Raw genomic sequence first — 23,227 nt, 5'->3', positions numbered from 1 at the left:
TACCCAAGTTTGAGAACCACTGGGTTACATTATGTGGGAGGGAGTCATCTTTGAACTTGGAGCAATTACAGTCTAAACAAGGAGAGAAACTAAATCCCTACAACAAGGGCTGGTGACCAGGCCATTGCCAGAGTTTGAAAGATTTCCTATGTTATCTTCTCCTCCCCGGCCTGAGTCTTCGAGCCCTGGGTGTCACCACACACACTGCCTTGTGCTACAGTTGTGCACGTGTGTGGCTTCTCTCTCCAATCAGAGGCTAGGCATTTAACACACTAACTTAATAAATATCTGCTGAAGGGAAGCATTTGCTCCTAAAAGGCAGGATCCAGGTAAACACTGTTTTTCCTTCCAACCACTCTAGCTCAGTGCCCTTTACATAGTAAGTACCAAGTAAATAACTGCTGAATGTCGATCCAGATAAGTTCTTTCTCTGATTTTTAGGTTTCTCATCTTAAAAATAAGAGGATTATATCAGAAGGCTGGCTTTAGATCTCTTCCAGCTTCAGATAGTCTGTGGTTCTGTGTTTGGAGATGTGCTTGTCCACAGACTGGCATAAGGGCTCCTACAATTAATTCACTTAGTGTTAACCTGACAGTGTAGAGAAGAAAGTGCAAAGTAAAGAGGAAAGACAACATGCGGAGAACATGAATATGGTTTCTAAAGGTTACTGAATAATGATTGACAGACTCTCTCCTCTTTTCCCTCTTCTCTCTTTTCCTCTTTCTCCTCCTCTCTCCCTCTCCCTCCTACAGATGCGTCAGCAGCAGCTGGGCCTCTCCTGTTTGTCCCTGGTTTTGCTGGCATCTCCCCTCCTGGCCCTATGGGAGCTGGAGGAAGACGGTAACTAGGCTCCCCTGTTCTCTGCGGAGGCCAGATCTAAGCCAGGACCCGCAGGTGGCCCCTGGGTGGGGGTGGGGGGCAATCAGACTGAAATGAACAACCATGCTTTGGAGCTTCCTATCCAGAGTCATCACTTTAGGAAAGTACAGGCCGTTTGTCCTTTCACTGGGAAGGGTGTTGGACTTCCACATTCGATGGACTATGGTGGGAAAAGAGATATGGACGTTGCCAGTATTACTAAAAACCAACTGTATCATGCAATTCAAATTCCAAAGTGAAGGATTCGAAAAGTATAGCAACTACGTTCTATCATTTCCCACTCCACCACATGACATCACCTTCTCGGCTGGCACCTAGATGACTTACCTTTGACCATGCACTTGGGGGAAAGTATGGCATTTAGACTCACATTGACTTGGGTTCAAAGGCTGGCTCTGCCATTTATTATGTGACTTTGAGCAGGCTCACCTCTGAGCCTGAGTTTCCTCAACTGTAAACCGGGGATTAGAAAGTGATACATTCTCCATGGATTATTAATGTACTAACTGATTGTTAGTGGCTCCTGAGAGGCCCTCAGGTATTTCTCATTGAAGCCAATATAATAATGTTGACAATATTGTCTTTACTTATATAATAATAATACTTAATATTTATTGTACATAGTATCTCATTTAATTCTCACAACAACCATATGAAGTAGGGACTGTTTGTACCCCATTTTACAGATGTTGAAAATGGAGGCTTCAGAGATTAGGCAATTTACCCAATTTCACATACCTGATCAGGGCGGAATGGGGACTTGATCTCAATTCTGTCTCTCTTCAAACTCTGTGCACTTAATTATTTGAAGAAGATTTTACAAAAAAGACATGAAGCAATTGTTTCCTATGTCTTCGGAGAACTGAGGAAGAAAAAATAGGCACAAATTAAAAATGAAGACTTTGCAGCTGATGATCATAAATAGTCACTTGATAGGAGAGTACAGAAAGAAATTTTGAATACTCCTCTATTCTTAATAATTTTAAGAAGCCAACAATCCAGGCTTCGTCCTCTCTGTCCCAGGAGGGTTGGAGGGTTTTAGACACTCCCCTGAGGAAAGGCAAAGGTCTGAGCCAGACAATTATGCCAGACCCCTTCCAACCCTGGGACTTCTAGTGAGCTCAGGGAGCTTGGCTCTTGCACAGTCAACCCTTAGTTACTTCTGGTTTGGCAAACCACAGAAATTCCAGAAAGTCAATGTGAGAAACCCTGAGAGGGCTTGTGACTATGGAGACAAGATAAGATGAAGCCAAGTACTAGGTTCGAGATGCTCCTCATCGGGCTCCCTCTCAAACCTGTTTTCACCTGCCCTCGAGCAAGGGCCCCTCAGGGCTTCTGAGTCTCAGTTATGATAGGAAAATAGCCGTGCTGTTGAGCCATCAGTGAGACAAAGAAAAACTGGAGAAAGCCAAAGGCGCTGTGTGGTTTCATGCCACACAGCTGATCATGTCCAAAGAGTTGGGCCCCAAATGCTTTTTACCTCGTTTTTGTTACTCATTCAAGAGTTGTAAACCCCTCTGATGTAAAGCGAGCACTTTATATTCCACCACGCTTTATATTTGGACACTAATAACAAAAGCCACCAGTTAGAGAGCATTTAAGGGCACTGTGTTAAGCTCTTAAAGGATAAACTCGTATAATCCACACCTTAACCTTCTGAAGCAAGTACTAATATTTTGCTTGTTTTAAAGACCATGATGCCAAAGGTTAGAGTAATTGAATGTCTTGCCTAAGGCCACAGGCTAGTGTAAGAGATGGAGCTGACTCTAAACCCAGACATATGTGACTCCGAAAGCCAGGCTCTTAACTGCCGTGATTCTCACAGTAGATGTCAAAATCATCTGGAGAGCATAAAAAGACAGATCACTGGGCCCACGCCATAGGTCCTGGTTTAGCAGCCGAGAATCTGCATTTCTAACAGAGTCCCAGGTGATGCTGCTGATGGTGGTTCGATGACCATGGTTTGAGAATTGTTGCATTAAGTAATTCTATTTAATTAACAATTGATGCATGAATGAAGCTTTGATGTGACACCCTCTTTGAAATACTATATACTATGCCATTCCTCAAGTGCCAACTTAGATGCTGGTATTAGAGATCCAATGCAAAGCCAAGGAGACAGACAGTCTAAGATACAGCTCTAGTACTTCTAATTTGATGTAACCTTGCTTAGCCTCCCCTACAAAAATGGGAAGACCAAGACCTACTGCCTCATAAGAGTGTAAAATAACTTTTACAAAAATACAGAGAGAACAAAAATTTCCATTGGTGAGTTTCATGCAGTACAAACGAAATCCTAAAATCCCCACAGAAGACTGTAAGACAATTTTTCTGTGCTGTTGTCTGTCTCTTTGGCCTGTGAATAACAGTAACAACTAGCACTGAGTTTACTGAGGCAGGCACTGTGCTAAATGTTTTATATGTTTTTTATTTTTCCATTTAATTTTCACGGTCAAACCTATGACGTAATTCTCCAGTCAGCTAGTGGGGATCTCATTCCTGGTCAGTCTTTCTTGACATTCTGTTCCCTACCTTATTCCCTTTGAGGCTGAAATTGTGCTGGGAGTTTCTTATCTCCACCAGGCCTTCAGCAAAGAGTCTGTGCTCTTTGCATTTTCCAGTATATCAAGGCCTTCCTCATATGCCAGCTAACCAAATGTTAATTCCTAATGGCAGCCTGCCATTTAATGAGCCAATGGCATCTATAAAAGCTTTTTATAAGATTTTACTTATTTATTTTTAGAGAGAGGGGAAGGGAGGGAGAAAGAGAGGGAGAGAAACATCTATATGAGAGAGAAACATCTATGGATTGCTTCTCATACTAGCTCCGACCAGGGACCAAACCCTCAACCCAGACATGTGCCCTGACCAGGAATCGAATTGGCGACCTCTCACTTTTTGGGACGACGCCCAACCTACTGAGCCATGCTTGTCAGGGCTCTATAAAACTCTTTGCTTCTCTCCTCCACAACTTTGAGCCCACATGGGGCTCAAAGATCATCTCAGTAACCATTTGCTGCTAGGAATAAGGTTGTGCTTCAGTAGAGCAGATACCCAGGTAGTTTAAAAAAAACAAAAACAAAACAACACAGCCTCAGAGTGTATGGGGCTTACAGTATGGATCTCCACCCTCTGTGCTCCCCAGTTTATGTTGTAGATTTGGATTGGTATCCTGACGCCCCTGGAGAAAGAGTGGTCCTCACCTGTGATACCCCTGAAGAAGACGGCATCACCTGGACCTCAGACCAGAGCAGTGAGGTCTTAGGCTCTGGCAAAAACTTGGCCATCCAAGTCAGAGAGTTTGGAGATGCTGGCAATTACACCTGTCACAAGGGAGGCGAGGTTCTCAGCCATTCTCTCCTTCTGCTTCACAAAAGCGAAGATGGAATTTGGTCCACTGACATCTTAACGGCCCAGAAAGGTAATTCCAGTCCCTTGGACAGTGTCAGTTTTTCCTTTATTTCCCCTAAGAAATAAAAATTAAAAAGTTTAAAGGCAAGACATGATCAGTGTAGTTAATGAAGTAATCGAGTTCCTTACTGAAATCACTTGGAATCTACATTTTCCTTTGCTAGACACTTTGGGTTATCAACCATCAAAATCTCTTGTTGAGAGAGTTTCATGGTGACTCTGGATGTTTCTCCTGAGGTTCTCTTTAAGTAACAGTGATATTACTGAGAGAGTAATGAAAGTTAACCAATGTATACAGTGCGTAATTCAGCACTGGGTTGATAGCCTTGAAAACAATTAATACCCCCCTTCAATACAGGTGCATAATCTAATATCTTCAGAGTCAGCTACCTGTTGAGACACTCCCGGCCCTTGCTGAGAACTGCCTTCCAGGGAGCAGCATCATTTTCCAAGGACTTAAGTGGGAGATCTTCACTTTTGCAGTATTCGGTGCCCTATGACTAACCACAATCAAAATCTTTCTTCTAAAAACTCTTAAATGTTGAATTTTTGTTCTTTTCACATCCAGAACCCAAAAATAAGACCTTTCTAAAATGTGAAGCAAAGAATTATTCTGGACATTTCACCTGCTGGTGGCTGACAGCAATCAGTACTGATCTGAAATTCAGTGTCAAAAGCAGCAGGGGGTAAGTGAAACCATTCTGGTTTCTTGGTGTTTTGCTAGAACTACTATTTAATTAAGAAAATAAAGGTGACATAGCCATGGCCTTTCAGTTAATGATAAGGGAGAAAAATAAGTCAAATCCATATTTTTTCAGTGCCTTCCCCCCCTGACTAAGTTGGGAACAGAATGTGGAGATTGCCGGAACAAATGTGTGCATTTGAACAGGATGTCATCTGGGCCTGCACCAGCCTCTGCTGTGTGTGAGCCCACTCACCCAGATCGCCTGGCAATGCTTCATTAAGGCTCACAGCACCGTGGGGAGGGATAAAATGATAAATCAAAGCTACAAATGACTTTTGCCAAAATTGCACCTCGAATCAAAAATAGCAGCAAGAGCGCTAGGGCATAGACTCTGAAAGCCCTGAATTCAACTCCAAAACTCTGAAGCCTCTAGGAATTTTCCCAGGGCCACTTCAGCAACTTGTTCTGCTAACACCACTCATCTTAAGTCCACTGTTTGTCCACTACACTTGGATTTTTCCTGAGAAACCCATTCCCTTGGCTACGGAACCTATGTTAGCCCCTTTAACATGTGACTTCATTCATCATCCATGTCCCCAAACAAGGTAGAAGATGGAGCCAACCCCAGGTGATCATCCTGCCCTTGCCTCTTATTTACCTGAGGAACCTTTGGGGGTCTCTCTTTTCCATCTTTAGAATGAAAATGCTTACTAAAGAAATGCTTATGCAAGCGCACAAAGATAGACAGGCAAATATTCACTGTGATGTTTTTGGTAGTCATCAGGGGAAAGGTCAAATAAAGTATGGTACACTATACTCTCTGGCTTAATGTGCTGTCATCTAAATAATCCAATGGATGTGGCCTGTCATGGAACACTCCCCACAAAATGTCACACAGGGAAAAAGATGGTTACAAAACCATTTATATATAAAATTTTATAAAGATATAAACCTATGTGTTTATATAGACAAAATATGTGTATATGCATAAAAATGTGGATATATGATTGCTTTGAAATAGGAAAAGTTCTGGTGGGATACAAGAAGATATAGATAATATTTATATTCAATCCCCCTTTTAACCCTAATTTCACTCCCCAGATATAAATATTAAAAGAGGCACACACATTTCCTTTATACACATCTTTATCTGTTTGATTTTTTTTATAATTAGCATGTATTAATTTTTTAATTAAAATGGGAAAAATGAAATTAAAAGTTTTAATAAGGAGGTGTGACCAGGGGCTCTGGATCGTAAATATTCCAAATTCATTTTGGCCAGTAGCATATAAGTGCAGCGTTGTTTCTAGACACTTGTACTACCTCTGAAATACTTGTTCTCGGGGGTAAGGGGATAGGGAAGGCAGTTTCTTATCTCCTGGGGGGAAATCAACACTGTTAGAGAAACTGTGATCTCAGACCATCACAACCACTAGGAACTCGCCCACAAATGTGTGACACAGGATATGTCTGTCTGTGGCTTCAGTTCCTCAGACCCCCGAGCTGTGACCTGTGGGGCGGCGACACCCTCAGCAGAGAAGGTCAGGGTGGACCAAGGGGAGTACATGAAATACACGGCAGAGTGCGAGGAGGACAGTGCCTGCCCAGCCGCTGAGGAAAGGCTGCCAATCGAGGTCGTGCTGGAGGCTGTTCACAAGCACAAGTATGAAAACTACACCAGCAGCTTCTTCATCAGGGACATCAGTGAGTTGGTTTGGTTCTGTGTGCTTCATAAAGAGTGATGGCATTTGTCACATGTTCACAATGCCCCATGCACTGGGGTGAGGGGTTTACATGCATTATCTGTTTTATTTGGCCCCCTCACTCCAAAAGTACAATGTAGATACTATTATCTGCTTCTGAAGGCAGAGGAAATGGTGTCTCAGAAAAGTTAAACAACTTGTCCCAGATCTCACCGCTTAGCAACTCAGACCCAGATCTGCCATCTAGAAAAAGCAGGCTCTTGGCTAAACTTCTCTTCTGCTGCCCAGACAGCTTGCGTGAGGAAGCCAAAGCAGCCAGTTCAGCATGATATTCCTATTCAGAACCAGAGCTTCCCTACCAACTGCAGTGATTCCCAACCCATCTTTCTCTGGCATTTGAAGAGACTCCTTTATTGGAATAAAAATGCCTCCAAAATGGACATCAGTATTTTTAAACTGGCAGATGGAGATTTTTCATTTCCTTTACCATTTATCCACTGAAAGAAAGTGTGAGAAAACCACAGAACTTGCTCTAGCCTTTGTGGAGAGACGGCCCTTGGTGGATTGGGGGAAGAGCACTAAGTGGGAACTCATTCGCCTCATCCCCAGCAAGAGGCTTAGCTCAGTCCCAAGTTTGGTGCAAAGAGGAGGATTGAAAACAGAGAGGGTGGTCCTTCACCAAGTGCTCAGATGTGAGAGTCTTGTTGTCTCTAAGAACTTCCTTTGAGTACTAAGCAGAAGTGGTTCCACAGCCAGGGTCCATCTGACTATGCAGAGATAAGGATTCCGAGCCGCTCTTGGGTTCGGCCACGAAGAAAGAGGCTGCCTTCCACAGGCACCACAGTGGGTAGCATCAGCAGCAGGGAAGCCTCATGTCTGCGAACCAGGTGCTCAGAGAAGCTGAACACCTATCTTATGGACTCACAGCTGATCAAAGGTGCAAGTGGGCCAGAATTACCTTGTCCAAACCCCCACTAGAAAAATAAAGGGTGTTTATCTTCTTCCATAGTCAAACCAGACCCGCCCAAGAACCTGCAGGTGAAGCCATTAAAGAATTCCCGGCAAGTAGAGGTCAGCTGGGAGTACCCCGACACCTGGAGTACCCCACATTCCTACTTCTCCCTGACATTTTCTCTTCAGGTTCAGGGCAAGAACAAGAAAGAAAAGGTAAGATATGATTCAGGTGCCATGTATTCTGTGGTCAGGTTTATGCAGACCCAGGCAGGGAGAAGACAGGAAATATTATTATCACCACTAATGACAACAGGAAAGCTCAGAGAGGTTAAGTGACTTGCCCAAGGTCACCCAGTGAGGAAGTGACAGAACCAGGACACAAACTCAGGCTGCTGGACACAAAGGCCATACACTTCCTGTATGGTTGATCATTAATTCTTACACTCAGAATTGGTCCTGATGTAGAAGAGCTGGACTCTAGGAACCAAAAATTATTATTTCAACTGAGTGAATGTAATGGACAATAGGAGATTTATGCTATGTCTCCCCCAAAATATATAACTTATGGCTGTTCTCCATATTGTGAAATTATTTTATTAAACAGAATATTAGTATTTATGTAGGCTAGGATGATGACGTTACAATTTTCTTGCCTTGGCATTAATAATCCCAAGATCCCAGAGGCACTTTTATTGAGCTGCAGCCTCCTTGAAACCCAGTTTTAAAATCACTGGATAAAGGCCTTATTTAGCACAGCATTTAGCATCTGGTACAAACTCAGTGACTCAGTCACTCCCTGAGAATGTTTCTTGTAGGAGCAAGTGCTATTCTCGAGTTAATTTCACCTAAATATTATTTAAAATCTTGAAATGTATCTTCCCTACTTAAAATCTGTATCATTAATAGGTAATATTTACTGAGTGCTTTCTATATGGTTAGAGATTTTGCTACAAGTTTTACATGGTTATTAGTTTTAACTTTAACAACTCTGTGAGGTAGGCATTATTACTATCCCTCTTTTGTAAGTGAGGAATCCGAGACCCAGAGAGCCTAAGACATTTTCCTATGGTCACACAGCTACGAAGTAGCAATGCCTGGATTTGAACACGTTTGTCTGAATGTGGTATTTCTGAATATCCACTGGAAAACTAAAGCAAATCTGTCCCAGTTCCACCATCAGTCTTGTACTGGAGTAGGGCGCATGGGCCCTTCAAACAATGCACCTGTGCTAGAAAGATGAAAGCTGGACCAATTTCACCCTCAGGGCTTGCAAAATATATAGAAAAGCTGCATCTGTGTCTAGAGTTTCTGTCAGTAGGTGGCGCAAGTACTACACACTCCTCTGTGATTGTTTTGGGAGATCATGCTTTGCAGAAATGTGCTCAGCCCACCTTGTGACTGTGTTACGAAAGATTTCTCTCTCCTTTGCAGAAAGATAGACCCTTTGTAGACAAGACCTCAGCCAACGTCATATGCCACAAGGATGCCACGATCCGTGTGCAAGCCCGAGACCGCTACTATAACTCATTCTGGAGTGAATGGGCGTCTGTGTCCTGCAGTTAGGTGAGGAAGCCCAGCCCAGACCTGCACACTCAGTGTATCCAGGTTCAGGGAAATGGGGAGATGGGGAGGGGCAATGCAGGAGAGAAAAGAGGGGATGCCTGGCACTGTTGCCAGAGTCAGAAACATACATTTCCTCATTAACAGATATTTACGTGATGACCATATTGTCCCAGGCACTATGCCAGGCTCAGGCAGACTGCAGTAAACAGAAAGACATAGGTCCTGCCCTTCTAGAGGGAAATGCAAAGAAGAAAGAGAGGCAGCCAAGAGTTAGAGCAAGGATGGTTGCAAGCTGTTTCCAGAAATTAGACCTTCATTTAAGGGGGTACCTGGGGGGCCACTGAAGGGCTTTCATCAAGGAGATGACATGATCAGATATTCTTTTAAGAAAACGCTCAAGAGAGTCTCTGATGAGCAAAGTACCAGCCAAATCCCAGGCCACATAAGGAAGGGCTGGACCCTTCTGACATGGAGTTCCCACAACCCAATTGCCCACATAATGTGCCATGTGAAATGTAAAGGGCCCACCTCTGCCTTTCTGATCCTCACAGACCTGGGGCATTCTTTTTCAGATCCTATTCCCGGGATGAAGCCCTGGAGGACAAGAAGAAGATATGCAACCTTTTTAAAAGACACGATGCAATAGACCCAAAAAGATATTTTCTACCTAATTTGCTTTTTTTTTTAAGGATCGTAGTGATGTCTTTGTTGTATTTTTTATATTTAAATGCTAACTGCCCACTGAAACAGATAATTTATTTATATAGTTTCCAGCTAGAAGATTGCAACTGCTATTTAAATATTTAATATGTATTTATTAATTTATTATGGTTATTTAACATTGTTGTGCCAAGATTTGTATGCTTCACACTCTTGTGACCTGATCCATAAGGAATGGGTCCTATGATGTACGCAAAATGTGAATTTATGTGTCCTTCCTACTGACAACTTTTCAAATGAGGCTTCATGTGCCTCAATTTTATGACAGCCAGTAAGAATACAACGTTCTGATGCCAGAGCCATAGTATATTTGTGATGGATGGGAACACAAGAGATAATTAAACAGAGACAGGGAGACAGGAACCCACTTGAGGAGGTCGTGGAAAAATGTTAGTCGTCATATCCACGGAGACTTACTTGAAGTGTTATTGACAATTCAGGGCCACCTACACTTCTAAGCAAGTCTAGTCTTTGGATGTCTGAATTTAGAAAGGGCTAAAATTAAAAAATAAAATAAAATAAATTTAAAAAGAAAGATTGACATTCAGCTTCAGTGTCTGCAGCAATCCCCACCCCATCTATCTGTGAGACATGGAAGAGTGATACAGAGACATCATAAGTATCTGGAAAGTAAAAAGATTTCATGATTCAGGAGGAAGGACAAGTGTAGGTATGGCTAAGGTCATAAAATTGTCCAAATTGCCAGTTACTCCTCAACAGCCATGCAAGAAAAGCAGACAGATGCAAAGGAAGGATCGAGAATCGCTTACTGGTAAGCGTGAATGAACCTGACAAGCAGAAAGTGCTGAACCATTAGGTGCTACTTTTAAGTAATGAATGTGCTTTCTGTAAAGTGATTCCATTTGTTTTCTGTTTACTTTTTATTTTTATATTCCAACTGTGAACTGATAAAAATGTAACTTTTCTTTGCCATATTTTGGTCTTTCTCATCTGACTCAGGTATCCTGTTCCAACATTTACCAGGGCTGCAAATTTTTCCCCGACCATTGAAGAATTGCCCCTTCTTAAAGCAATTTTATTTGTAGTTTTGCAGAGTTGCCCTTTCCCTTTATAGGATTCCCAAAGTCAGTGTCTTGCTGAGCTCAGGGACTGTTCCTGTCATCTGCCCATGGGGACTCTGCAAGGACACTGAACTGTGCCATGCCCGTTTTAGGGGCTGGATGCTCTTGCTCTTACTTCCTTCATCTCTTATCCTGAAATCACTCTCCTGGTTTCCAAAGCACCACGAAATAAAGCTTCAACCTGGTAAAGCCATGAGCGTCCCATCTCATAGGCCCAGCTCGCGTTTGCTGAGGGTCTGCTATGTATCTGGACATGCACTAGCCCTTGAGGTTGAGGAGGTCTAAAAAACCTCAGGTTACCTCCCCCAAACAGTGCCCACCCTGGCGCAGCTTATAAGACAGGGATGAAAAGTTAACTTCTATACCAGTAAATGCTAAAATATTTTGTATATAGGGTACCCTGGGATGAGAACAAAGGAGAAGGCTGTTTGACCTGGAGTCACCCAGGAAGGCTCCACAGAGAAGGGGTGGTGCCCACTTTGGGCTCGGTGGGCAGGGCCTGCCCATTCCCTTTTGGTGCCTCCCATGGAAAGAGCAAGTGGTAGGATCAGAGAGAACGGAATCCATTCTCTGCTCTTCAAAAGCCATATGGGCACATCTGGGCTTCTTTGCAATGGCAAGGTAATTATAATAGGGATGTGTGTTTACAGTCCTTATTTTAAGTGTCCTCTGACACCCTTATTATATTCTCCTCCTGGCCTAGAGGAATGGTGGGAAGCTTCTGTCAGCTTACTTCAACATTTGAAACATCTAATGTTGTGTTACAAGCCCATACTTGACAGCACATGGTTGGTTAATGACCTGTTGTCTCCTGCTGGGTCTTTCACCAAGAGATATCAAAACATGTTATTGGGGACTGAACGAACAGCACTAACACTAGCCAAGGAAACAATGATTAATCACATTTCATGAGCAGTGACCTGGGGACCTTTCCCAAAACTTCCAGCTGGCCTGGAGGAGAGCTCTGATGTTCTGGCTCCCACCATGCCCAATGCTTTCCTGACATGACCTCTCAGCATTTTAATTAATTTCAATTACATGCGATGGAGAGTTTTTCTCTTTGAAAGATAGTCTCTAGCATGGTCTTTTTCACTGGGAATCTAGTCACTACAAAATGTTTCAAATGTCCTAGCAAAAGAGGTCAGAACTGGAAACCAGGACATGGAGCTGTGGGCCTGGCCACCCCTGCTTATGTGACCCCGTGACCTTGAGCAGGGCACTGGCCACACCTTACTGGCTGTCCAATCTGTACTCACCCCCAGCTGCCTTCTCCCCTGGTGCCCCTCCTCAGCTCTAAGGTTGGGAAGTTAAGTAATCACTTTTCCAGCCATCATTGCCACCCAGCAAGGCCACAAGACCGAGTTCTGGCCATTGAGATGTAAGAAAATTCTGCCAGGGGTTTTCCAGATAAAAGACAGAACCATGGCTAGCATCACCTTTTCCCTCCTCTTTCTCTCCTGAGCAGATTAAATTTAAGTCTCAGAAGATACCTCATAACCAGGATGAAAACCATCATGCTATGACTATAAAGACAGAAAGATTTGGGGGCTCTAGTGACATCATTAAGGAGCTAAACCAAGTCTTGTAACTACCTACTTTAGATTTCTTATTATGTTAGAAAGATAGATATGCCCTGGCTGGTGTGGCTCAGTAGGTTGAGCTCTGGCCTGCAAACTAGAAGGTTGCAGGTTCAATTCCCAGTCAGGGCACATCCCCAGTTGGGGGTGCGTTAAGAGGCAACAAATCAGTGTTTCTTTTGCACATGCTTCTCTCCTTCTCTTTCTCCTTCCCTTCCTCTCCCTCTATAAATAAATAAATAAATAAATAAATAAATAACAGACCCATATTTGTGGTTTTTTATCATTGTGGTAAATATACATAATATAAAATTTGCCATTTAAACCATATTTAGGTGTAGAGTTCAGTGGCATAAACTATATATTGTTGTACAGTCATCACCACCATCCATCTGAACTTTTCGTCCCAACAGGCTCTGTATCCATTAAACAATAACACTCCCCCTACACTTCTTTTTAAGGTAGAAAATAAATAAGCCACAAATCAAATAAAGGCATTATCCTAAGCAACCGGATCCCCATCTATAAGAGACTGCTGGCCAAGTCAGAAAAAGAAGCCAGGCCAGCACAGGGACAGATTGGGATCAGAAAACCTGGCTCTGCCACTTACAGCTGGCACCACCCTGGGGAAGCCCTGGAGGACTCAAATTCCAGCAATGCCAGGTGGGCTCCTGGTGATGGCCTCACGCCCTGGTAGAGAGGACCCACGGCCAGGAAGCCTGTTCCAAGGGCAGCCTGAGCACCAGCAGGACTCACTTGGTGGGACAGGGGGGGCCAGAGAGGAAGCTCCAAAGTCACCTCCGCTGTGTCTTCACTCACTCAACAAACATTTGTTTCTCTACTGCTCTGTCCCAGCACCATCCTCATCGTTCTGGATAGAGAGGTGAACAAGACCTTGCCCTCACATGGCTTTTAGTCTTCAAAGGACAAAATGCTTGAAATTGTAAGCCCCGGAGGCCACTTCTTGAGGGTTCAGGGCACGCTGAAATGAGATCATTGGTTTGATGTGATTCTCGCCTGGTCCTGGGTGAGCACCCAGTAAACAGCAGTCGTTCCCACTGACGAGCTCAGTGACTTGGAGCAGTTACTTAAGCACCTCACGCTTCAGTGTGCCCATCTGTAAGATGGTGTAATGACAGTACCTGTCTCACAAGGGCAGTTGTGAGACGAACAGAATAACACAAAGTGCTTAGAAAAATACCTGATCCATAGTAAGTACTCAATCAAAGCTTATTGTTAATATTCATATTATATTACTTATAACTTGAAAGAAGCATAATTCTGGACCCTGTGCTTTTGGGGGCTGGGGAAATAGAGGGGGCCATTGTCAGGAGGTCCTGATAGCTCTAGGGACTGGGTTGAGATGGGGAAGAAAGAGGTGGCTCAGTCAGCTGAGATTTAAAAGCCTCTTCAGTGTAGAATCCCTTTCTTACGAATAAAATTGCAAAAACATCCCCATGTGGGAAAATATCAAGATGCGATGAACCCAGAAGGGCCGCAAATGTGGTGAACAGATTAAAAGATGGCCTGGCTGGGATCAGGGTACGTGCACCCCGAATATTTCTTTTAACAAAGATTTCCAGCTCCCAGGAAGGCCTCTTTTCATTGCCTTTCTCTGTCCTGGGTGCAATAATTTGGCATAAACCTATCAATTCAGCTTATCTATAAATCAGACTTTAATCATCTCTGTTTCATTTCAGTACGGCCCCTCTTCCAGGACAGAATTTGTGAGCAAAATGTATTTGGACAAGACTTTCTCCAGAGGGCCATATTATACCAAGGAAATGAATTCCCTCTCCCCAGCTCATAAAATGCAAAAATAAAACCGGCATTGTGGCTGACAAGCACGGGAACCAGTCGCTCAGATTGACAAGCCTCCCTCTGCAGGAAGTGCGCTTGGGGGAGCTGATCTGCATTTACCTTCACACAGGCCTGGGTTCTAGAGGCGCAGGGTGTCCTGGCAGAGTGCCACCGCCCTCGTGGGCAGCCGCCCCCCGACCCCCACCTCTCACACATGTGGATGCCAGTGTGTGATGGGCTGCAAGGCAATGCTGCTGCTTGCTAACGTCCCTGTCCCCTTCCAGTCAGGAGCACAAACCGTCTCTCCCCTGCCCTTCTCACAGCCCACCTGCCCTGGCTGTTTGCAAAAGGTCCACTGCTCACCTGAGCATGGGGGGATTCCAGGGAACTAACTGAGCATTCTGCCAGTGGCCCTGGGGTTTGGAGGAGAGGGAAAGTCAGGGGATACATTTTAGACAAACCACAGTGTCTAGTCCGCTTCCTCCTCCCCACACCTACCACCCATACAGGTGGCCTGGAACTCAAAGGGCAGCAAGCAATGCCTGGGGGAAGTCCAGGGCAAAGGGATGCACCAGACCCTGGAGCAGGACCTGGGCTCCAACCCTCTTCCCCACTCACTACTGACAGGCCCACAGGCAATTCCTTAATCTCTCTGTGCCTCCTTTCCTCACTGCTCAAACAAGGAGGCTAGCAGTGCCATCACCTCCCAGGAGGATGCTGGGAGGGTTTAAGGAGACCAGGCTCACAGCACAGCCCCCAGCATCTTGCCAGTACCCTGTAAATGTTAGCTGCAGTTTTTCTGAAGTCAGACAGAAAAAAAGAGAGAAAATCCCACTTTGTTTTCCCTCCCCATGGAGATGAGGGCTGATCTGGGACATGTATACAAGCCTTCCAGTTATAACTCTGACATCTGTGTCCTTCTGCCCACCATCCCTCTCCTGGGGACACTGTGAGCACATAGCACTGACACTGCCCCAAACCACCATACGCAGAGCGATGCTCCATTTCAGCAAACCACTGCATGGGGTTCTGCCGGGCCTTACAGAATACAGACCGTTCTGCAGCCAGGGCTTTCCCATTTCTCTGAAATCCCTCTTTTTGCACTTTTGGGGTCCTTGAAGGTTAACCAGACCAGTGCTCCCCAACTTGTTTACAGACAATCCCTTTGTTCAAGTGGAAATCTTAAATGAAGTCCCAACATCCACAGGGACTGGTGAGGATGGGGGCCAAAGGGGTTTTAGTCATACCTGCAATATCCTGATTTCTTACAAGAAGACTATATTAGTATATTTTCCGCATAATTAAAATTAATTTTTATAAAATCCTATATGTAAAACAGATAAAAGCAGAGCTGCTCTGGCCAAAGCCTCCTACCACCCAGTTCCGCCTCCTTATTCACCACTGAGAGCTCTGGGGCCACCTCAACACCCCAAACTCTGCAGAGCGCAATTTGAGAACCTCTAGCTTTAGAGGCAAGGAGACTGAAGGCCAGGGAAGTGTGGTCCCCTGCCTAAGCACTCAGTACCTGGCTAAGGCAAGGGCTCAAACTTGAACCTGGATCTCCTGACTCCCAGTTTGGCCATTCCCGATACATTGTCATAATTGCCAGAAGATTGTTATCAAAATGATCAGCCTGTCCCCAGAGAGCGGAAGCACATGAGAATCTTGGTGCTTTCACAAACACTTTTGTACGAATCAGCTTCTCAAAATAGTCACCCGGCTCCTTGGAACACGGTGCTCAGAATCTGAAGAGGACCCTCTGCTCCACTCCATGTGAGAGTGGAAAAGAAAGGACAAGGACAAGGACATGTCCCCTAGCAGACAAGAAGAGTCAGAATTCGGATTGTTACTGCGCTGCTACTAGCCCTAGCCTTTCATGCTAATAAGAAAAAAAGGTGTACCTTCCTCTGCCACAGGCCCACGCCCAGATGCTGGCTTACTGAGTGGAGAGCAGGCTAGATTTCCATCTCCACCTTCCCCCTTGACCAGGGACCCGTACGTAGGACACAGCCTGCCCAGCCATACAGGGCAGCCCTGGTCATGTGAGAGTAGGGAAAACTTTCATTCATTCATTCATTAATTCATTCATCACATATCAAGGAAAAAAGGACCTCAATCCTACAACTATAAGGAACTGGATTCTGCCAATAACCAGAATGAGTTTGGAAGCAGATTGATCCCCAGAGCCTCCAAAAAGGAATGCAGCCCTGCCCATGAGACCCTAAACAGAGAGCCCAGCAAAGCTCACTTGGACCTCTGATCTTCAGTGCTGCAAGATCATAAATGAGTATTGTTGTAAGCTGCTAAATATATGGTAATTTCTTGCAACAGTAACAGAAACTAAAACAAGACCCCGAATGAGACTGTATCCATGCTGTGACTTTAAGAATTAAGAGGGATTACCAGATGAGGGGAATAATGTAAGCACAAACATGAAAGAGAAAAAGAAATGCTTGGGAATCAGCAGAAAGCTCATTTCAGCACACATTCATCCGGATGGGTGCCTTTTCTACAATAGGCCATGCTAGTAAGACAGGGAGTCAAAGCAGCTCTACCTAATACACAGAAACAAATACACGGAGGCTGCCAAATTGGGGAAACAAAGAAATATGATCCAAATGAAAGAACAGAACAAATAAATGAAATGTAGATAAGCAACTTATCAGATGCAAAGTTCAAACCACTAGTTATTAGGATACTCAAAGAAATCATTGGGTACTGCAACAGCATAAAAAAAGACCCAGGCAGAAATGAAGGTTGCATTCAGTGAAATAAAGAACAATCCAGAGAACCAACAGTGGAGGGGATGAAGCCAAGAATCAAATCAATGATTTGTAACATAAGGAAGAAAAAAGCATTCAATCAGAATAGCAGGGAGAAAAAAGATTTAAAAAACAAAAACGAAAATAGAATAAGGAGCTTCTGGGACATCTCCAAATGTACCAACATCTGAATCATAGGGGTGCCAGAAGCAGAAGAGGGAAAGCAAGAAATCGAAAACTTATTTGAAAAAAGAATGAAAGAAAACTTCCCTAATTTGGCTAAGGAAATATACGTACAAGCCCAGGAAGCACAGAGAGTCCCAAACAAGTTGGAACCAAAGAGGACCACACCAAGACACATCATAATTAATATGCCAAAGGTTAAAGATAAAGAGAGAATCTCAAAAGCAGCAAGAGAAAAGCAGGGAGATACCTTCAGGGGAGTTCCCATAATACTGCCAGTTGATTTCTCAAAAGATACTTTGCAAGTTAGAAGAGACTGGCAAGAAGTATTCAAAGCGATGAAAAGCAGGGACCTACAACCTAGATTACTTTATACAGCAAAGCTATCATTTAGAATGGAAGGGCAGATAAAATGCTACCCAGCCAAGATAAAACTAAAGGAGTTTATTATCACCAAGCCATTATTATATGAGATGTTAAAGGGAACTATATAAGAAAAAGAAGATCAAAACTAGGAACATTAAAGCAGCAACAAATGCACAACTATCAACAACTGAATCTAAAGAACAAACTAAGCAAACAAGCAGAAAAGGCACAGAATCATAGGTATGGAGATCATTTAGGGGATTATCAGTTGGGAGGGGGAAGAGCAGAACGAGGGAAACAGATGCAGGGATTAAGAAGTACAATTTGGTAGGTACAGAAGAGACAGGGTGGATGTTAAGAACAGTATAGGAAATGGAATAGCCAAAGAACTTACATACATGACCCATGGACATGAACCAAGGGAGGGGAATGCTGGAGGAAATGGGGGCACCTGGTGGAGGAGGGCAAAGGGGGAAAAACTGGGAAAACTGTAATAGCAAAATCAATAAAATATATTAAAAAATAAAAAGACCTGATCAACTAAATAAACATTATCAATTATGTACCAAACACTTTGAGACCTCTATGACCTGTAGAACTAGTCCCTACAGGACAATTCTTGGAGATAATGCGATACCAACAATATTTTATCTTACCACTCATTTGAACAAGCCACATAGTAGACACAGAAAAGAATTGAGTGAAGATGAAATCAGGACACTGAAACAGAAAAAAATTGATGAAACTTCTGAGGGAAAACAAAAACAAAGAAGCAAGCAACAGCAATACTCAGGATCCCAGGGTAGAAGAACAGGATGAAGACTCTATTTTTACCTTTAACCATTGAAGAGAAGGGCAACAAAGAATACTTAAAATCTTTATTTAAAACTTTGATTATTATGAGAAAACAAAACATACCTCTGGACGGACATGAAGCTGATGAAACCCCAGAAGGTCTCTTTACTCCTGATAATTTGCAAGCGCTCCTGGAGGGCCAGATAAATTCTGGTGAAGAGGTTCTGAGAAAGCACTTTGAGACAACAGTAGTCAACATGTTGTTCTGTTAAAAAAAAAAACACAGCAGAAGCAGATGCTAGAGATCTGTATTAGAGCTGCATTCGGAAAGAAACCCTCAGAGAAGTGAGAGACTCTCGCTTCTTTTCAATTATCACAGGCCAGGAAGCAGAGGAAAAGCACCTGCCCATGCTGGTGAGCTTTGTTGACAAATCTCATAACCTGAGAGAAGAATTTGAGGGCTTCCTGCCTTATGAAGCTGATGCCTAAGTTCTGCCTGTGGAATTTCACACTACGATACTGAGAAGTGGGGACTGAACATGGCATTATTGCTGTGGCCAGGCTTACATCACGTCCAGTGGATTTTCTTCCAAAATGAAAGTTGTTGCTTCTGGACTTTTAGAGAAATATCCTCAAGCTGTCTATACACTCCGTACTTCCTGTACCTTAAATACGTGGTTGGCAGAATCGGTGCCTGTCATGGTAGTGTCTGTTACATTAGGAACAACCAGGGAAGTTTGTTCTTTTCTCCTTCAATCACCACAACTGCTTTTAGAGCTTAACAATGTGATTTCTGTCCTCTTGCAGAGCAAGGAAGAAAGGGGTAAAGAACTAAGGAAATTTGCCATTGGGCAGGCTGGGATGATGCTTTTGAAATTTTACTGGACCTCCTATGAACACTTGTTTTATGTTTAGATGGTATAAATAGCACAAAAATATGAGATAGAATAACTGTATAGTGGCATGAGCATTTGTACTCTGTAGTGCAGTCAGATTTTGATTTCATCATTACCATTGTGGTCCTTAAAAATGTTCTATCTTTTACAAGAACATTTGGGGAAAATCTCCAGGGGCAAACTTTTGATGCCTTCTTGGCAGCCAGTAGCTTGACAGCAGTTCTGCCTTCACTAAATGAAGTGATGGGAAATATTGAAGTTTATCATGAATTTTGGTTTAAGGAAGCCACCAATTTGGCAAACCAACTTGATATTCAGATGAAGCTCCCTAGGAAATTCCGCAGAGCTCAGCAAAGGAACCTGGAATCTCAGCTGACCTCCAAGAGTTACTATAAAAAAAGCTCTAAGTGTTTCAACTGTGGAGCACATTTTTCAGGAGCAGTACCTCAGAACTCTTAAATGCTTATCTCTGGTACCCTCTGTCATGGGACAGCTCAAATTCAATACACTGGAGGAGCACCGTGCTGACATGGACTGACGCGGCTTACCCAATCGAAACATGCTCTCAGCTGAGCTGCGCTGTTAGAGGGTCAAGTGGAAATACAGAGGGAAAGATAGAGAGCTTCATCCACCGTGTATGAAGCCCTCCACCTGCCAGACATCGAGGTTTTTCCTAATATTTATGCATTGCTGAAGGTCCTATGTATTCTTCCTGTGATAAAAGTTGAGAAGGTTGAAAATGAACGCTATGAAAATGGGCGAAAGCATCTCAAACCATACCGAGGAACACTTTGTCAGACCAAAGGTCAAGTAACTTAGCTTTCCTTGACATAAATTCTGATATAGAACATGGTTTGGGTTTAGTGGTCGACACAAATATCAAAGTGTATACAACTAAGTCAGAGCTTCCTCTAGATAATTAAGAAACCATCAAAAATATCTGAAAGGCTTTTACAATAGGCTTTCTCTTATATTTGATATGGAAAAAAATCTGTAAGAAATTTGAAAACATCTCATAGAAAAGCTATAAGGTGTATGTTGGCCACTTTCTCACTGAATATGTTAAGTACATTAGCCATTGATAATCTTCCTGTGGAAGTGGCCCCAAGTTTAAACTCTCATGCCTAGGGAGAGCTAACTGTTCTTCCAGCAGACAGCCTTGAATGTGCCATGTCACACTTCTGTGTGATCTCTGCTAATGGCACTGTGGAATTGTTTTAGTTTAAGTCATGTTAGACATAACATTTATTATCACTGGGGACCCAGCTGTTGGGTATTGAGTTATCAGTTCTTTCAAGAGATACATTTTGAGGCAGAATGGGAGGAAAGAATACATTTTACAAAATCTTACAGTGAAGCTCACAGCTAACCCTTGAATACCAGGAGTTTTAAGTATGCTATTGAAAATCTGTAATAGACATTAAAGGGAATTATCAGACAGTGAAAGAAACATGTGGGCTTGCCAAACAAGGAATCCAGTAGATCTTGTCTTGATTCAGTGATCTTAAAGGCACAAGTTCTAGTTAAATGAATGGAAGAACCTGCCATAATTGTTCCACATCTGGTTGTTGCTGTTGGCATTCCTTTGGTGAGCCTATATCTTCGTAAGTTTTTTAGCAGGTTTATGTCAAACACTTCTGTTTCATGGTCAAGACAGGATCAGAGACCATGGAGACTAACAACTCATTTGCCTGTTTCACTCTGTCTTTTTCTATGACAGTATCTATTACAAAAACTAGAAAAGCTACAAAAATGTGTTTTGTGGTTATCTAGGAATAATATAGAAAATATTGCTGTTATATTTGGTGAAACAAGTCAATTTTGTACAGTTTATTTCAATGTTAATAAAAAAACTAATATATATCTTGTGGAGAGACACTTTGAAACTATGTTAATATCCTCTTCATCATCATACTTTAAAAAATTTTGATTTATTACAGTTGTTCCACTTTTCCCCCCATTGCTCCCCACCACCCTGCCCACCCCTTCTCCCACAGCCAATCCCCACCCTGTTGTCCATGCCCGTGGGTCATTTATATTAGCTCCTTGACTAGACCCTCCCCCCTTCTTACTCCCCTTCCCCCCTAGTCACTGTTAGTCTCCTCCTTGTTTACATGCCTCTGGTTTTATTTTTCTCATTTGTTTGTGATGTTCATTAGTTTCCTGCATTAGGTCATATCATATGGTATTTGTCTTTTGTTGCCTGGCTTATTTTGCTAAGCATAATTCTCTCCATGTTGTCACAAATGATAGGAGTTCCTTCTTTCTTTCTGCTGCATAGTATTCCACTGTATAAATGTACTATATCACAGTTTTTTAATCCACTCATCTACAGATGGGCACTTAGGCTGTTTCCAGCACTTGGCTATTGTAAGTAGTGCTGCTATGAACATAGGGGTGCATAGGTTCTTTTGATTTGGTGTTTCAGGATTCTTTGGGTATCATCCTAGCAATGGAATCGCTGGTTCAAAAGGCAGTTCCATTTTTAGTTTTTGAGGAAATTCCATACTGTTTTCCACAGTGGCTGCACCAGTCTGCATTCCCACCAACAGTGCAGTAGGGTTCCCGTTTCTCCACATCCTCACCAGCACTTGTTGTTTGTTGATTTGTTGATGATGGCCATTCTGACAGGTGAGAAGTGGTATCTCATTGTAGTTTTTATTTGCATCTCTCTGATGGCTAGTGACATTGAGCATTCTTTCATATGCCTATGGACCCTCTAAAGGTATGTGCTCTTTGGAAAAGGGTTTGCTCAGGTCTTTTGACCATTTTTTGAATTGGGTTGTCTGTCTTCCTGGTGTTGAGTCATATAAGTTTCATATATATACCTTGTCTGAGGTTATCACTGGCAAATATGTCTTCCCATACAATTGGTTCCCCATCATCATATTTTTATACATATTTTAGCACATACATTTGTGATACTTGCCTACAATGTTTTGCCTAATAATGATTTTTTTATTTCCAACATTCTTTCTACACTTATTAATTTGCATTCTTCCATAAAGAAGCATTTTCCTTCTTTCTATGTCCTTTTTTTTTTAAGTCTATAAATTTGAGGTTATCAGAGGCCATCCTGTTGAGCCCCAGGATTCTTGGTACCTGATACTTGGGTCTGTCCAATTCTGAGGTATTCACTTGTGTGCCTGCATAAAGGAAAAGACTCCTTTATTTTTGCATTAAAACTTCATGATTTTAGTTCCTATTAATAGAATCTTTGAGGGAAGTGTGTGCCTAATACTTTGAGGAATGAAGAGAACGTTTAAATTATTCAAGAGAACTGTTGTTATACAATTTGGATGTACCCATTTACCCATAAAAATTAATGCTAATTAGATATAATTTCCAGCTATTCATTAAAACAAATCCCAAGCAGTTCAGAAATCCTTAGTTAGCCTAATGTTATTCTAGGCACTTGAAAACAAAATTGCTTTCTTAAAAAAGAAAAATCATGACTTAGCCTTTTATGAAAACATTTATTCACACTAACAATGGAGCCTTCTTGCTCCTCTTTTCCAGCTACCTCCTCCTTTCCTTCTCATCAATCAGGCAGGCGTTCATTCAACAACCACTTCCCAAGAACCTACTGTGCACCAGCCTTTTCTCTAAGTGCTGGGGCCAAAGCCTGAACAAAACAACCCTGAACCCTGGCCCCACCAAGCATCCAGTTTCATGGGGGTACATCAACTACACACAAAATCACAGATTTGTCTGTGGGAGCTGCTCCAAAGAAACATGAAACAAAGGAAGAGAGAATACCAGGGGGAGCCTCTCATTCAGATGGCAAGTGCAGGGAAGACCCCTCGAATGAGGAAAATGAGGTAAGATTTGACAGAGCGCTGAAAGAAGT

The 23,227-nt window shown here is 42.8% G+C and overlaps 1 protein-coding gene and 1 pseudogene across 1 annotated transcript; both read left to right on the top strand.

The window, feature by feature from the left end:
* The first annotated feature begins 753 nt into the window (after positions 1-753).
* On the top strand, positions 754-9,196 carry IL12B (interleukin 12B). The gene is made up of 6 exons (XM_090289694.1): positions 754-841; positions 4,026-4,301; positions 4,860-4,977; positions 6,463-6,680; positions 7,689-7,846; positions 9,065-9,196. The coding sequence occupies exons 1-6, from the start codon at positions 754-756 to the stop codon at positions 9,194-9,196; spliced, it is 990 nt and encodes a 329-aa protein (XP_090145820.1).
* A 4,901-nt stretch (positions 9,197-14,097) lies between these two features.
* LOC150000939 (52 kDa repressor of the inhibitor of the protein kinase pseudogene) lies at positions 14,098-20,321 on the top strand (annotated as a pseudogene).
* Positions 20,322-23,227: the final 2,906 nt, after the last annotated feature.

Source organism: Furipterus horrens, unplaced genomic scaffold (genome assembly GCF_987537825.1).
Source record: "Furipterus horrens unplaced genomic scaffold, mFurHor1.1.pri manual_scaffold_10, whole genome shotgun sequence".
NCBI classification, from domain to species: domain Eukaryota; kingdom Metazoa; phylum Chordata; class Mammalia; order Chiroptera; family Furipteridae; genus Furipterus; species Furipterus horrens.
The sequence above is the reverse complement of the archived record's forward strand: the minus strand, read 5'-3'. Positions and strand labels throughout refer to the sequence as shown.

Excerpts from the sequence above, each read along its gene's own strand:
- IL12B (XM_090289694.1), top strand. The coding sequence starts at position 754 with ATGCGTCAGCAGCAGCTGGGCCTCTCCTGTTTGTCCCTGGTTTTGCTG. Across the intron at positions 4,978-6,462 it reads AGTGTCAAAAGCAGCAGGGG|TTCCTCAGACCCCCGAGCTG; the intron begins GTAAGTGAAACC and ends CTGTGGCTTCAG. Across the intron at positions 6,681-7,688 it reads CTTCTTCATCAGGGACATCA|TCAAACCAGACCCGCCCAAG; the intron begins GTGAGTTGGTTT and ends CTTCTTCCATAG.